This window comes from Anas acuta, chromosome Z (genome assembly GCF_963932015.1).
Source record: "Anas acuta chromosome Z, bAnaAcu1.1, whole genome shotgun sequence".
Taxonomy (NCBI): Eukaryota; Metazoa; Chordata; class Aves; order Anseriformes; family Anatidae; genus Anas; species Anas acuta.
In genome coordinates this window covers 76,711,065-76,727,988 of record NC_089017.1, presented here as the reverse complement: position 1 = coordinate 76,727,988, position 16,924 = coordinate 76,711,065, and the positions used below count along the sequence as shown (strand labels likewise).

At 36.0% G+C, this 16,924-nt stretch overlaps 1 protein-coding gene across 9 annotated transcripts in view; it reads left to right on the top strand.

Moving 5' to 3' along the window:
- MCTP1 (multiple C2 and transmembrane domain containing 1) overlaps window positions 1-16,924 on the top strand; it is a 274,785-nt gene that overhangs the window by 138,406 nt on the left and 119,455 nt on the right. For all 9 annotated transcript variants that reach the window (XM_068667723.1, XM_068667721.1, XM_068667720.1 and 6 more), the window contains 2 exons: window positions 2,861-2,991; window positions 14,901-15,087. In XM_068667723.1, the coding sequence (XP_068523824.1) occupies window positions 2,861-2,991; window positions 14,901-15,087 (318 nt within the window). The remainder of the gene's footprint in view (window positions 1-2,860; window positions 2,992-14,900; window positions 15,088-16,924) is intronic.

Sequence of the window (16,924 nt, the reverse complement as noted above, 5' to 3'; positions counted from 1 at the left end):
GCATAAGTACTTAAATAATGCTGGGGATTTATTAGCTGTCACAGCACCTGGATTTTTCTTCAAATGTTTGTTGTATTTCATTATAAACCAAAATATAAATAAAATAAAGCCAGATAGTAAAAAAAGAAAAACAAAAACAAAGCTCTAAAAATGGAGGCACACCATATTTTCCATACAAGCTGTTGGCTTCTGTTTCTTGGTCCTGGTCCATCATTGCAGGGGACAATTGTACAGCGATTGTGACAAGTAGATACCACATTTGTGCCTTTCTGGCTTGATGCAAGTAGACTTGCATCATTTGCATAGTGGTGTCCTCAGTGAGAATAATGTTTATGTTCTCATTTTGCTCATTGTGTCCTTGCCTCAAGTTTCATTAAGTTTTTGTATGTATTTAACATGCAAGGAGGATTGATCAGGGAGAAAATGAGAGCTGCTTTGTTTCCTTGCTATTATTTTTATTTTCTTCATTCCTGTTGGTTTGAAAATTGCTGTTTGTGGACGATGTTGGGATCACTGATGACACACCTTCATCTTTCTATGGCCGTGACAGCCCTTGTGGTCTTTGGAGCCAGAAGAAAGCAAAAGTCAGAAAAAGGCCACAAGTGTCTGGATGTCAACTTTGCAAACCTCAGAGCCAGCCTTAGGGCCTTCTGACCTGAAATTAGGCTTATGGGGGAATTGTTGATTCCCACAGGCTACTCACAAACTGTCTAAAATATATAAATATATATTTAGCTGCTGTCTTAATTTCAACAAGTGAATTGACTGATAATCTGAACACTTTGTGTGGCATCATGTAGGGTTTCAATGCTCGTTAACTACTGTGTATAATTTTGCTTTTGAAAATGAAAAATATGCCTTGGTATTACTAAAATTTCGGTGAAGAGAACTCTAGCAGGAATCCTAATTCAGACTGTAGTTTGTATCCCACATTTGAACTGGCTATCAAGGAAGTCAATTCCAATTCTCCTCTATTTCCATTTCTGTAACTATGGTTTTTAATATCATGTAGATTAGTGACATTTTCCCTGTCATTATTTGGATTATTTCTTTGGAGGAAAATAATGTTTCCTGTTAAGTATTTACAAAAAAAAAAAAAAAAAAAAAAAAAAAGGCACTGAAGAGGTACACTTCTTTTCAGACATCTCAGACAAAATCAGAAGGTACACTTATCAGTTCGAAATACAGGAAAGATATTTTTCTGAGGTGTAATACTCTGATAATTATTTATAATCATGTGTCTTTACTGCAATAAGGTGGAGAGTAATTTACAGGCTTATAAGAAAGTTAGAAATCTTTTTGTAGCCTTTTAACGAACAGCATGGGAAAGCACATGGGCTAATTGGCAGATCTTCATCTCAATATCCTGTACATACTGTTTGCAATAATCTCCATTTTATTTATTTTACTTTATTTTTTGTCTTCTGGGTAAAAAAGTGAAGCTATAAATTCATCACATTACACCGTTCTAGACCTGTCTTAACACTGTAAGGGAATTTATTTGTTCCTTTGATTGACTTTCAGTACCTCTGTTGTGTTATGACCAATGGAGTAACTGTTCTTTACTTTTTCTGTGATGTAGGTTGGAACATGCATAGGTGCTATGTGATTGATATACTTCCCCCCAAAAAACAAAAACAAAAAAACAATATATATATATATACATATATATATATATGTATGTATGTATATATATGTATGTATGTATGTATTATATATACATATATATATTTGACCTTTTTAATCCCTTTTTATCCTTTGGCTTTATGATAAATAACTTCCAGTGCATAGTGTTGAGATTAAACATCTCTTAAATGGCATCAGGATCCATCTGCTGCTGTCAGTCCCCAACAATGCCTGAAGAATCATCTGGAAATCTATTTTTGTGTACTCACACCCACCTCAGGGTCTGTATCTACCTACCTTTTCACCCCTGTTGTCACCAAGTTTTATTAAAGTGTTACTTGGTTTGAAAAAAAAAGATGTATATATATACTTTTAAATCTGTGCATTCTCATGTACAAATCAAAATGAAGAAATCAAATCTCATGCTTTGAGGACTTAAACGTTTCAGTAGCTTGTCTAGTCCTTAATCCTCTTTAATTTTTTAATTTTTCCATTTTTTCAAGTCAGTGAAATGCATCAATCTTGAAAGTGGAGATAGCTTCATAGGCAAAGTACTAGGACAGATGTGACCACTGTTTTGCATTTTGGTTTATCAACATACAAAGCTTCTGTAATGCAAAGCATATTCAGAAGTACATGGACTGAAGTATGTTGAAGTACAAATACATCTTTTGTTAGAAGTAGCTGGACTGAAAATGATTCAGAAAACTACTACTATCTGAGCAGCAAAGGAAAGGAAGTAAACTACAGTTGTTTATTTGTTTGTTTGATTTCATTATTATTTTTTTTTAATTACATTTTTCTCCCAGTATTAATGAAGGTGGGGAAAGATGAGATGATCAAATTGTTTCTGTTTAAATACTCTTAGTCACCATCTACTTGTCATTTCAGGTGCTTTGTTTTTCTTTAGGCTGAGGTAATTTATAGCTAAGTGCTACTCAAGATAGGGCATGATTATTCTACAAAAAAAATGTATCAATTCCCAGCATAAATCCTTTGTTCTGAATGCTTTTGAAGGTGACAGGCTGCAAGATTTTGGGTGTTGATGATGTGTCAAAGAAGCATAAGAGAACTGACCAATAGTCTTTTAAAATTATTTTTTAAAAATCCTCAGTCCTTGAAATACACCTACCGCAAAAATGCGTCCTGAACACAGACTCTAAAGACCAAATTTGAAATTCAAGAGAAAGTTTGCCTTCACAATGCAATATGTCGTTCTTTTTGCTCTTTTCAGATTGTGCCAAAAACTTTGAATCCTCAGTGGAGGGAGCAGTTTGACTTTCATCTCTATGAAGAGCGAGGTGGAATTATTGATATTACCGTGTGGGACAAAGATGCTGGCAAAAAGGATGATTTTATTGGCAGGTTTGTGCAATTACAGCCTTCTAGTTCCCTGGGGATGGGAGCAGATGATTAAAATGAACCTCGCCGTTGAAACTATTTCTTAGGATCATTTGTTTTTGCCTTTCTTTTTTTCAAAGGTGGGGGAGGATTTTTCACAAAGTAAGAGTGTAATTTGCTGCATTGGTGTTATTCTTTACCTTGACGGTGTAAAATAATTTGTGTTGACCAGTAGGTGGCAGCTTTTACCAATTGATAGGTTTAGGTTTTCCAAAATGAAAACCCCGTGTTTAGAACTATAATCAAGATGCAGGAGGTTCCATATGGCAACACCCAGCATAATTCCCATGACTAGTAATAAAAATGTAATACCAAAATGATATACCAAAATGTAATACCATTTTTCAGTGTACTTGGTGAATTAGAGCATTCTATGAAGGACTACTCACAGTTCAAAAATGGTATAAATCTGTGTGATTGTGCTCCTTGTGACTGCCTCAGAGGATGATAGGTGTTTTCAAACATTTGCATAACTTGCCTTATGTTTATAGATGCTGTACAAAGACAGTGCTTCTTTGAAAGCTGAAAAGTGTTTACATCATATTTTAATAGATATCCATACATTTACAATAAAAATAGTAATTAATCCTGTATACTTTGATTGTTAGAATATTGGTTTTCAGTGTTTTCACTAGGACATTGATACTATTAAGTAGTATCAATACTATTAAGTATTGCTTTTTGGGGTAGTTAAAATTAGGAATGGAAATCCTACAGACTGAGCTATGTGCTTCTGAAGTCCATGTGGTTATGTTTCTACTAACCTTTTCCTCTCTGCTTCTGTTTAAGTTAATGGCTTTCTTTAGATCAATTGGATAATATTATGGGTTTATTTCCTACCATAAATAGTGGGAAGTCAAAAAAGATGCAGAATCTTTGGCAAGCAAACAGCCTTAATATCAGACAAAAGCTTTTCGAAAGCATGGAAAGCATGCATAGTACAATTCTATTTTATACAATGAAACACGGATGGAGCGATATGTTCATATTTGAAGTTCATATCACTATCTTTTCCATTTTTTGATTTTAGTCAGCACAAAGGGTAACAATGACTATTTTTCTGAAGAAGCGTAATCATTTGGACCTGTCTCAATGTGTGGCAAACCTTTGGATATCATTTCTATCTTCTGCTTAGCTTTAACCTTCTTATCCAAAACATGGTGAGTTTTGGAGGTCTCACTTAGGACTTTTCAGAACACAGACTTCAAAGCAATACTTACATTATTACTATTATCAGCAATTATAACATTAAGTTTAAAGTATTTTAAAGAGAACTGTATAAAATAAAGACACGGGTTTTGCTTCAGGGTGCTTGAAACCTAGATAAGAACAGAAACACAGAAATTAGAGTAGATGAAAAATAAGTAACTTTAGGCACATAAGCTATTTAGGTAGCTTTTCAGATATCTAAGAAAGTTATAATGTCTTAAGCTTAAGTATATTCTTTTTAGTAACTGGAAGCTATCATGGAAGTAACAAGAGATTTCTACATTTTATTCAGGCCCATGAAATGTGGTAGTACGAGAAATCTTCTCTTGAAGAAAAAATCTGGACACCTTTAGCATTTCTCTGTGAGAGTATCTTGTTTTGTTTTGTTATTCACCCAAACAGTTGTAATTCCTCTATAGCATGAATGCCAGAAAAGATGCTCCTCTGACAAAACTCACCTGCAGTGCTACTGCAGTATGGAACTGATTTCAACAAAATCAGTGGTACTTCTCCCAAAATCTCACTGCGCTTGATTTTTGTGACCTTTCTGCTATCAGCATGCTTATAATCCCTCTTCACTTTGTCCTTTCAGAGACTCTCATTTTCACCAGAGATGGCACCACATCTCTGGATAATGTAACCTTCAAACAAATTCTTCTCCGTGAAGAATTCCATGAAAAACTTTGTTATTTGTCAAACTCAATCTGAATACAAAAATAGGTCTTAATATTCACCTTCACTAATACTCTTCCAATCACTATGGATAAAAATCACCAGTACTTGACAGCTCTGCTTTACAGGGACCTCTTTTCCCCAGTTTCTTATTTCAAGGCTGTCTCTGAAAGCTGTAAATACTTTGGTACAGACACTACAGATTTGTTCAGAGTGTGTACTGTGATAAATAGATATTAATTTTATAAAGCAAGATTGAGTCTTAGTCCATGAGTAACATCTGAGTAAGTCTCTCAAGGCACATAGAATAAACTGAATGTTTTAACTCGGGTTCCAGGAAAGGTCATCATGTAGGACAGAAATGAAAGACTTCCTTGTAGTGTTCTAGCGTGTCTCAGTGATGGAGAATAATCAATTTCATCTTATTATGCTCTTCCTACTTTCTTACACAATATTTGAGCAGTAGCTATTATACAGAAATAACTTTTTTAAATGAAAACAATTTTTTTCTTGAGAAACTGCCCTGTCCAGCTGAAGTATGGTTAGGGAGAAGCCAGGCTCATTTGAAGCGATCGTGCATATTGAAAGAAACAGCAGACTGAGATAATAAAACAGAATAAAAAAAGTGTAAGGAGCAGTTCTCATCTCTCATCTACAATGTGTTTCTTGTTTGTTTCTTTTTTTCGTCTGTCAAGTTCAACTGCATGCATGCAGAGCACGGGTGAAGGTCAGCAGAATTCCCTGTGCAAAATGCAGATTGGCAATCTGCTTTGCCCGGGAGTATCCTTGTTAGAGCAACATCCCAAAAACCAGTGATTGTGGGGATGGAGAGCAGGAGTTCCCCCACGATCTTGGTGTGGATGCGTTGTGGTGGGATGAGAGACGCGATGCCTACTGGGCAGCTGCAAGTCAGGGCTCCTGAGTGGAAGATTCACGGGACAAGCTCCAGGAGCCATGCAGAAAGTGGCACTGGTAGTACCCTGGAATTGACATATTCTTTCTGTGTTAACTTCCATAACTTGCAAATTTCATTCCAAAGTAGAATGTCATAATTTCTTCTGGAATTATATTTTGTGTCAGCTGCACCTCAGTGAAATAAAAGAACTGGGAAGTCATGAACACAGAATTCTGTGGGCTGTGTATGCATTGTCATAATCATTAGTTTGGAGCACTGTGGAGAACCAGGATGAAGTCAGGATTATGACAAAGTGGAGATGGCATGTGTGCTCAGTCTGTGAGGGCCTGGGTTTGCAATCTTTTTTTGAGGGCAGGAAGATGAAAGGAGGATGTTAGAGAAGACTGGAGACATGGAAGTGAAATTCTGGCTTTGGGTCTGCATGACAAGAAGATGGAAGTGGAAGGAGTGGCTTGTAAGAAAAAGGAAAGTATTAAGAGAGTGAGAGTGACAGTGTGGTATCCTAATTCAGAGGAGAAAGATATATCTGTCACAGAACAAGCATAAAGCTCTATCTTCATCTTGGTACCCAGACACATGTGGTGCGGTGATTCCCAAAGTGAGATGCTGACTGCTTTATTTCCATTCTTAACTTTGAGACCTATGTGTTAGTCAAATTTGAGTTGCAATTATATGCACAATCCATGTGAGTATAAAGGATGTAGTGCATTATGAACTTTCATCTAAGAATAACCCCCAAAAAAGGAAATCCTAGAACCACTTCAGTGTTTAATTTGAGATTTCAAAAGCCTAAAAAAAGACCTCACACAAAAGCTCTGAAAAAAAATATATTTCTGATGATCTGCTGATTTGTATAAGGAAACACTGACAGATTCATGCAGCATGAAGTGAGGGATTAAATTCTGGCATTCTTCTGAAGATCATTCAAAGAAACAAAAAAAAAAAATCAAGAACCAATTATGTGAGGTCTTTTTTTTCTTTCTTACATTCTTACAAGGTTTCTTTCTTTCTTTCTTACATTTCTTACAAGCTTTCTTACATTCTAATGAGCATGTGAACTTGTAGTATTAGTCAATACTTCATCTGATAAGTAGAAATACGTAGGTACATGTATGTCTGTATGGTGTTAAGTCTGAGCATGTTTAATATTCACATGTTTTTGCTATGCGTAAATCATACCTTTTCCATATTGAGTCAATATACTACTGTATATTAAAAACACATACTGTGATACATTTATGTAGGTAATTCTATGATCAAAATGAAGGTGAAATGATTTTAATCTTCATGTAATTATTTAACTTTCTTATCATCTGTGTTTCTGAAGGCGATCCTGACTGTCACCTTTACGATAATCAGCTAATAAATCCTCATGATTGTTACACCTTTATGCATAGCAGTAATCTGAACAAATTGGCTGCTGACAGCTGCAATAAATTGCCAAGAATGAGTGCTGTCAGAGAACAAGTTGGTTCTGTGAACATACAGGATAAGTAAATCCCATGTCATGCAGTTTTATTCAGCTGAAGTTATTTGCAACCCAGTACAGCAGGATTTATAGCATTATTTATTGGTATAAAAAATGCATGTTTATCTTAAAATGACATTGACTTTCACTCCTATCTTATGCCAGGAAATTACTGTAGACTTCATTTAAATCTATTTTCATCAGTATTTATAGATGTAACCATCTTTTATCAAACCTGGTGCAAATGAAGAACAGCAGAAGACCTTCTGCATTTTATATTCATTAAAGTTATGTATTAACTATATCAGTAGAAAAGTTCCGTATGTGTTCTATAATTTCTCTGAACATTGTCATTAAAATTCAAACTGTTTTTGTGTTTGTATGTATGGGTACACACCTTATTATATATATTTAATTTCATCCTCTTAAAATGGATGTTATGAATCCAAAGTTACAATACTGAAAATGAAATACTTTGATTTTGTTTTTCAACAGCTAATCGGCTATCTTTTGTCTGTTTAATTTTTTCATCATACTGAAGCTACAGAGTTTTTTTTGGGTGCACATAAACAGAAGCACAATGAGAGCTATACTGCTGCATTATTAATCTGAAAGCACAGTGATATACTGCTCAGAGTTCTAAACCAAAGTGGGATTTTTATATAAAATATTTATATCTTCTCAGTTTTATTTTTCCACCCAAATGTATATAATTTCACTATGGCAGACTGAATATTATCAGCAGAGAACTCAGTTGTGCTGTTCAGCTGTGTATTGGTACTGCAGTGTGCATGTAAAGTTAAGTGAAGGACAATGTGCTAAATGTGCTACTGTGAATGTTGCTTTGTCATTTTTTTCTAAAGATGTGGAGACTGTGAAGACTGTAATTTATATTAAAATACTGACAACTTTCTTTTTTAAATATTGTTGCCCAACAAAGAGGCTTTGAATAGTAGGTGTGAATGTGTGTGTGCAGCCTCTGTATTGAAACTGGAAAATTTTTAAATTTTGCAGAATTCTATGGAGACAAAATGGATCTTTCTGGATTTGTAAATAGGACTTTATTATGGTGGTATTTCATCTTTTTTTTTAACATATTTTTTACATGGTTGTTTGAAAAAGTCTGCACGTTGCAGTAACTTTGGAGGCAAATTTTATTTTTGAAGTTTAAATCTATTGTTTAATATTCTATTGTAATGTGAGTTTTGATCTGTGTGTACATGTGAATTACACAGCAATTCTGTGTAAACACAGACAAGCACACAACCAACAGACTGTGTGTATAATAGTTTGTTGATTATACATGATGACTAAAGTTAAATCATTGCAGATGTATTTCTCTGTGTAAAACGAAGGTTTTGCCAGAAGCATTAACATCTAAAAATGCTTCTGTCGGGTCTGCCCTTGACAAATCCTGAGATGTGCTGAGCCATCTCCATTTGTGATTGTTTTCAAAGGGTAAATAGTGCATTTTGAAATCTGGCCTTCAGGTATTCCTCTCCTTACTTATTACTATCTCCGCACATGTTAGCTGCACCTAACAGTGCAGAGACATTGCTGTTCTGCTAAACAGCAAGAAAGGGTCATCTTTGTCTTTAATGAAATCTTAATTAAATTTCTCTTACCAGGTATTTTATTGTTCACGGTTTTTATTGACATTTGTTATTTCCAAGTACTTTTGCAAAATTAGTAGTATTCCTGAAAGTATTAACTGAGATACAGAATGCTGCACACACACTGGCTATCTTTATAGATCCTTCTTCTTGCCCTTAAGGTTCTGCATATGGAAATTTACATTAGTGTATGACGTAAGAGCTAAGAAATGAGAGGAAGGGAGAAGGAAAACTAAAATGGCTACCTAGATATGGGGGCTGCGACTGTAAATATGAAGAAAATTAGTACTGTTGAAAGGGGTATCTGAGAGTTTCTGGAAGACAGATTGGAGCCACGTGGAAGATCATGCAAAGTTGTTTTGACCAGCTAGTGAGGGGAGAACCATGCAGGAAAAATCAATGTTTCTAAAAGCAAAAGAAAGGTTTAGCAAAGGAAAGCGTTAATTTTGATGTGAAGAAATTACAGTGATGACAGTGCTAACAGTGTGTTCCTGTAGTGCATGGCTGTGCTGTGAGGATGATATAGGACATACCACATAATAAACCATCTGCAAGTACTTCTTTTTGTCTACACAATTTCAGACGTAAATCTGTAGTGTTATGGTGAAGAGCTATGCTTAGGAAAATGTTGATCTGTCATTCCGAAATCCGTCGGTGGGATTTTGTGGCACGGCCCATATTTCTTTTAGCAAGCCATAAATACTTGTCTGCATTCAGGTATCGCTCAGTGGCCAGCGAGGTTGCCCTGTGCTTGGTGGGGCTCTCATGTTTCCATTATCTGGACCAACTTAACCGTTTCTTTGGGTCCTGCCGAGCTCTGCAGCCAGGCCATGCACTCCCACCACCCTGGGGATCTCGTCCAGTGCCCCGAGCTCCCCTGCCGTCGGTGTCCTACTTAGCTGAGGTGCCGCCTCCAGCTCCTTGGGGAACTTTCCTGGTTTTCAGTCTATTGCCTCTCTCCGTCACCTATCACAAGCACAGCGTGGGGTCTGTAGTTTTATTTCTTTCTCATTATCTCTATGCTTAAAAATGCCACACTCTGGTTCCTCCAAGAACTTCATGTAACTGCAGTCCTGTCTTTTTGAGCCCTATCATTTTCTGTCGCTGCCTTGCAGAATTTCCGCTCTCCGTTTGTTTCCTGGTTTTACTGGAACATTTTACTCTGCTCATAAAGGCTACGGAGTCTCACAAATTGTAGCAGTTCGTGCCTCGCTTCTTCTGATGTGTGGCCAGCTCAGTTCTAATTGCAGAATTGCACAGTTTCCTCTCCTTGGCATCCTTTGGAGCAGCATAGACCTGGATCACAGTGGAGTTAAAAGGCTGTCTTTCTGAACAAGTCGTGACGATAATTAAGTTGCCTGGGTTGTAGCCAAGTGGTGCTTTTCTGTCCCTATCACTTAGGATTGTGCCAATTCCTCTTTTATGCTTTATTTTGTCATGTGAGAAAATGATCTCGCTATCTGCTGTCTCTCCCTTGCCTGGCCACCTGGCTTTTAAGAGGCCTTCTATGTCATGTCGCTACCTTTGTATTTCATTCATTAGCAAGGATATTTCACCAGGGTGCCAAAGCGGTCTTACATTCCAGGTTCTGTTAGAACTAGAGAGGGGAGGTGATTTTTGCCTCTTAGACCTGCTGATAATAAAATACTACATATAGTTCTGGTTTCCACACTTTAAAAAGGATGCAGGAGAAAATTTCACTGGATCAGAAAAGTTACAAAAAGTCATTTGAGGGCTGTAGGAGATGTGTTCCAAGGAAATATATAGGGAGCTGGTGGTGTTTAGAATATCAAAAGGAAGATCAAGAAGAGATGTGATTATGGTATATGAGTACCTTCACTAGAAGAAAATATGGGGTACCAGTGGCTTTTTTTAACCTAGTAGAGAAAAGCATAAAAAGAACCAAAGGCCAGATACATTCAAATTAAAAATAAATCAGAAATTCCTATTTCTAACATTTCAGGTAATTAACACACGCTGAAGACATGCTCAGAGGAAGTGGTGCATTCCCCTTAAATCTTCAAATCCTCTTTCTGGGAGTTGCACCGTGTCTCAGCTGCTAGTTACCTATCACAGTCCAGTGTGTGAGCTTGAGGCACCTACATGATGTTTTCCTCCGTTCTCATGTCTCAAGGCCTGCAAATCCAGATCCACGTGGCACCTGGATTCGGGAAGATGTATCTGTGTCAGCTACCCAAGGGCGTATTCGGTTGTCCCTTCCTGGCACTTCTAGCATTGTCATAGTTGTGCACTGAAGGGACTGCATAACATGGGGCAGTGGTATAATGCAGAATACTCTAATTGCCCTAAAAGCTAAAATTTCCTGAAAGGTGATTTATAGCCATGCTTGAAAATCTGTCTGCAGAGGTAATGGCTATTTTTGCTATAGTTCTTCATGCCGGCCTCTTCACCAGAGGTAAACTTTTCCTGTCACCAGCAGCATGATATATATATATATAATGCCATGAAAATTGAATTCTCCAAAAATTGGTATTATCTCCTGTTTTCAATGTGACTGCAGCCATATACAACTTATGGTCTTCTGCAAACGTCTATAATTTTTCATGGTCCTCAGTGGAGAATAAAAGACAAAAATTCCTGCCACTGCCCTGCTTGTTCTGCAGCAGCTTCTGGTAGCATTCTAGTTCACCTTCATCCTCAAAGCATCTTTGTTCTCCATGGAAACACTTGTAGGTGACAAATATGACTAAAAGAACATCTTAACTGATGTAAAAGTGAGCTTTAAAGCTTGGAATACAGGTGTGTGATCTTGGTTATGTACAACTTTGTATTTAGCATCTCCCATGCTTGTATTGCTTACAAATCATTGTCTTAAAATACTTAATGTTCATTATTTAATGTTATTTAATGTTCAAGCTGAACTTTCCAACGCTGTTAAATCTTGAAAAGTACTTTGTGAATTCTAGATTTTGCAGGTAAATTGAATCAAAAAGTTTTGTAGGTTTTCCTACTGGTGTTAGTTATTCTAGGATAAGATTACTGCTTAGACAATGTCTTACTGAAAACAAGCTTCCTTCATTGTTTTGCTCCCATGCAAAGATCTAATGAAAACAAAAAACAGATCTAACAACAGCAACAAATTTCAAAGGAAACTTTTGGTGTAAGAAAAAACAAAGGTTTTTTTGTTTGTTTGTTTGTTTGTTTTTGTTGTTCTTTTCTTCCCCCCAGGAAGAACTCAACTATTAATGGAAAAGATCACAATTTTTCTAACAGTGTAAACAGTGTAATGTTTGTATTTGCTTTTTCCTTCATCTTTGGACTGCAGTGCATGTGCTGCCAATGCACTTGCCTTATGCCTAGTGCTCCATCCACACTTCCTGTGATGCAAGTTAGGTGCATGCAAGTTGTATCTCCTGCAAAATGTCACCCAGAGCAGGGGACGTGGCACAGAATGAGCAATGTGCTTCATCTGACTTAGTAAGGACATTGTTGCTCTTAACTGGCATTTCCATAAAGCACGGTGGTGCCATTCCTTGATGGAGTACCCTCAGATTTTCATAAAATTATCTGTGGGCCATTCTGAGAATATTTTTCTTGTAAAATGATTAAGACCTTCACTAGAAGAAGTTTCCAAGACACCTCCTACCTCTCTGTATGATATTAAGAAGTAACTAGCTGGTGATTTTTCATGGAGATCTATAAAAAATACACAGAGACACATTTCTTTGTAAGTCTCTCTTAAATGTGGTACTATTTCAAATATTTTTATACTTACAGGAAAAATGTACAGGTAAAATCAAATTTTCAATTTATTTTAGCCTAAATAAAAAATAACACATACTTTTAATAGTTACAGCACAAAGAGTGCTGTAACTTTGTGAACTCAAGGCACTGGAGCTTATAGCTCTGACAGAAACACTATAATTTTACAGTCACTACATTTTTATGATGCTTGTGGGTGTTTGAGTTTTTTGTCGGAGTACAGGTAGCATTTGTTTTCTATTTTTGAGTGAGGGGTGAATTATTTCTGTATCACTTATATTGTAATGGCTTTCTGATTCTTTTACTTGCTCTTAAGAGAGTTTAAGCTGGTTCTTCCAATGATTATTGGTTAAAGTTACAGAGGTTGTTTGCAGAGATATTTTTGAGGAATATCTGTTTTGAAATAAACTATCTAAGAATATTTAACACTAGAGGCATCTTAACCTATTCCTAGTTTTAACATTCAATCATAGTATTTCTTATCTTAAGGAGAGCATGATAGTCCTCACTGTGGTCTAAACAAAGATTGGACTGCCTATGTGCACGTGTGAAACTTGGATTGACTGTAAACCTACATTGACAGCAACAACTTTCATCTTTCCTTAATTTCATTTCTAACACTTTATCTTCCAAAGCATTCAAAATAAGCGGTAAACATAAAACTCAGAGAGCTATGTCAGTTAGAAATTTTCTCATTGTAAAATAATTGAACCTTGTTACTGTATGAGCTTTGCAGTAGTTTAATTTTGACAGCTACGCAGACAGTAAATGTTTTTTAAAAAATTAAAAGAAAATTTTCCTGTAGCAAATCTAATCTGCCTGTGATTGCATAGTGCTTATTTTATGAGGATGCATTTATTCTGATAATTGGCTATTTCCTGTCCTTAAATGCCTATTTATTCATGTCTGCCACCTTTTTCTCAGTTTATTGGCCCTGCGGTCACCACATTATCTTTCTCTTCAAAATCAATTGACATTTTATGAAAAGAGTTTGCTAGATGTTTAGCTTAGTGAGAGTGGCATATAGAACATGTGCTTGTCACATTAAATAATCACTGTTAAAAGTAGACTATTTGGTTGTTTAACTAAGTATGGGATGTATTCATACACTTTACTTTGATATTGTTTTTGTTTTTATTCAGAGTAATGTATTGGCAAAACACTACTAGTAAGTGGAAGTATTCCTAAAAGTGCTTTTTACAGAAATTCCTTTACATTGAAAAATGGCATTACATGATCTTTTCCAGCCTTAATGAATCTATGATTTGACACAGGCATTGAATTTTTATATGCATTCAGGGTTGCAATCTAGGAAACTTGAAACTTGTGAAGTATACACATTAAATTATTAATACTTCTAAGGTACGTACAGAGTATGTATTTACTGACTACAAGGTATGGTTTTAATTAAAATTTTCTGGTCAGCTCCTTGTTAGCTTTTCCTTCATAGATCTATCTTTTATTTTTAAAGATTTTTCAACACTTGCAAAGGTTGCTGGCTAGCATGTATGAAGAGCCATTCTTCTTAGTTCAGTGTATGGTGTATCCCATGCAGACAGGGTTCTTCAGGGAAGGATCAAGCAGGGTGGATTGGCTTCAGCCACTATTTGTGCAGTTATAAGCAGTCCCTGCTCATTACAACATGAGACATCTTATTATATAGCGGCTTGCGGCATCAAATTTTATCCTGGCTGCTTGCATGAAGCTTTGACCCTGAGCCATTCTCAGCTAACTGCAAGAGAGCTGAGCCTTGGGTGGTGCTCAAGTTGTGCTTTTCTACGTTCAGTCATGTTGACTCCATCACAATTAAGTCCACACAGATTTTATATTTTCTTTTTTGTTAGAGGGGATTTTTACTGTTATTGGATGAATGGCAATGAAAAAATTCATACCAAAACTTACATTTTAAGGTATATACAAGAGGCAAAACTGAAAAGTAAAATTTGCATCTGAATATGAATTTTTAAAATTCTCTTTGACTGGAACTCAATTAATGCATTTTAGACAACCTTGCTTCCAGTGTTCGTTTGTTTGTTTGTTTTTAAATCAATATTTCTATTGTTCACATGCATAACAAGTTGCATCTTTGAAAACACTGCTAACAAGCAAGCTACATGGGCAGAAACTGAAGAGAAATCCTTTCAGAAGCTGGAAGGAATTCTTACGGATTTGTGTGTGTTTGTCTGTTCGTCCAGCTGAATGCCGTTAAGCCAACATTCTGTTGCTTAATATGAAGAAAACCACAGGCTGATGAAAAATGTTTTGTTTCTAGGTGCCAGGTTGACCTGTCAACCCTAAGTAAAGAGCAAACTCACAAGCTGGAGATGCCGCTGGAAGAAGGGGAGGGATACCTGGTGTTGCTGGTCACTCTGACAGCCTCTGCTGCAGTCACTATCTCTGACCTCTCTGTCAACTCTCTGGAGGACCCAAAGGAACGGGAGGAAATACTGAAGAGATATGTATGGAGTTCTCTTTTGCCCTCTGTTTGCAAAATGGTTGTTTATATGAATAATAAGTATTAGAGAGAAAAGTCCAAATATACCTCTTACATCCTTAGCACATTCAGCCTACAGCAGTCATTTAAACTAGTCATTAATATTATTGCAGCTAAAACAAGTAGCATCAAGAAGGCTGCAAATCCTCTTTGTACAGTAAGGTATTTTTTACCTTAGTAATTCAGCTATTTCATTTGACCCCGTGACATAAAGAAGTTTGCCTTGCAGATCATTTTTACCAAGTGCGAGATAACTAAGAAGTTAGTGGCTACATAGTTTCTGGTGGGTGTTTATGCCAACTGATTTGAAGTGCCAGTTGTCTGGGGTTTTTAAGCTTTGTCTAAAGAGGAAGAAATTTTTAACTGTACATTAGAGGCCGAAGTAGCATTTTATATCATCGAATAATTGTTTCAATCATAATTTCCATTTTAAAATATTCTGAAGCAAATTATTTTCATTTCCCAGCATCCTCACATTACACAGCATCTGTGCAATTTTTTCAAAGCAACAGAGAGGGGAGCTCTTACTCCAGCATTTGTTAATGCCTAAATCACTAAAAGTAACTGTCTCACTACGCGCAGAGAAAGGAGAAAAAAAAAAAAAAAAAAAAGAGCTATTTCCACTTAAAATTACAAAGCTTTTATTGTACAATGCTGCCAGGTGTTTAGAAAGGCTTCTCTAGACACTCAGCCATTAAACCAAGCTCTGACTAACAAAGAGCCGCTTAATTTTTTTTAGATTTTAAAATATTCCTATTCCATGACTGACATCCTTTCAATAACAGAATTTAATAAAGATGTACCTTATCAGTCTGTGCAGATAACGTGAAGTGCTGGTACTAATGCTGTACAATATTCTTCAAACAGATTAGCAGGATGTGTGCTTCAGCAAATTTATTCTGGCTATCTCCCCTGAATCAGCTGTCTGCTAATGCTTGTACAACTCATACACCAATAGTGTTATCATAAACACAGTTTAATAGAGGTGACTTAGTGAGGCTAAACATAATATTCCTAAACCAACTGAGGGCTAAGGTATTGTGCAAAATCTTTGAAAAATAATTACAATTAAGAGAATTATTTCACATTTAGGAAGCCACCAAGACAGCCTGTGGTTGTCAGAATGGATCTGTATGCATATAATAAATTTCTAGTGGATACGTTTTTGAGGTGATATACTTCTAGCTACCGTGTGCAACAATACCACATTTCTGTGGATTATTGTGTATGATGGTATGATGGGAGTTGAGTGATACTGATGGTTTTGATAATTTAGAAGCAGTATAGCAACATGTTGTGACTGTGTATTATTAATCAGTTTTTCTAAATTCTCATTTTTTGAGATTTAGTCCCCAGTGTAAAGCATAATTATGTGGAATAAGATTGATCTATTTATTTCCATTGCTTAAATATTCATGGATTTGTGTCTTTGCTTGTATTTACATTAATGTATGCATTTGAAAGTATTTGTGTCTTTGGAAGATATTCTTACTGCAGAAGTACCAATTTCTCATTATGTGTTTTTAAAAATTATGGAATCAATAGACCTTTTGAAAAATCCTACATTTTTTAATTTAAATGACCTGTGGACAGCAGCAGAAGGAGATGGCAAGGATTAAGAAAATTCAGTTTATTTTCAGTGATGTTTGATTTATCTTTGGTATTCATATCTCTACTTCAAAACTGATAGACAGAAAGACTCTGCAGTTACCAAGATGCCCTCTTCCCATTCGTGGGCTGTATTTTGGAGCTTATTTTTTGTGTTCTGAAAAAAATCCAGCTTCCATTTGAGAAATGTATTT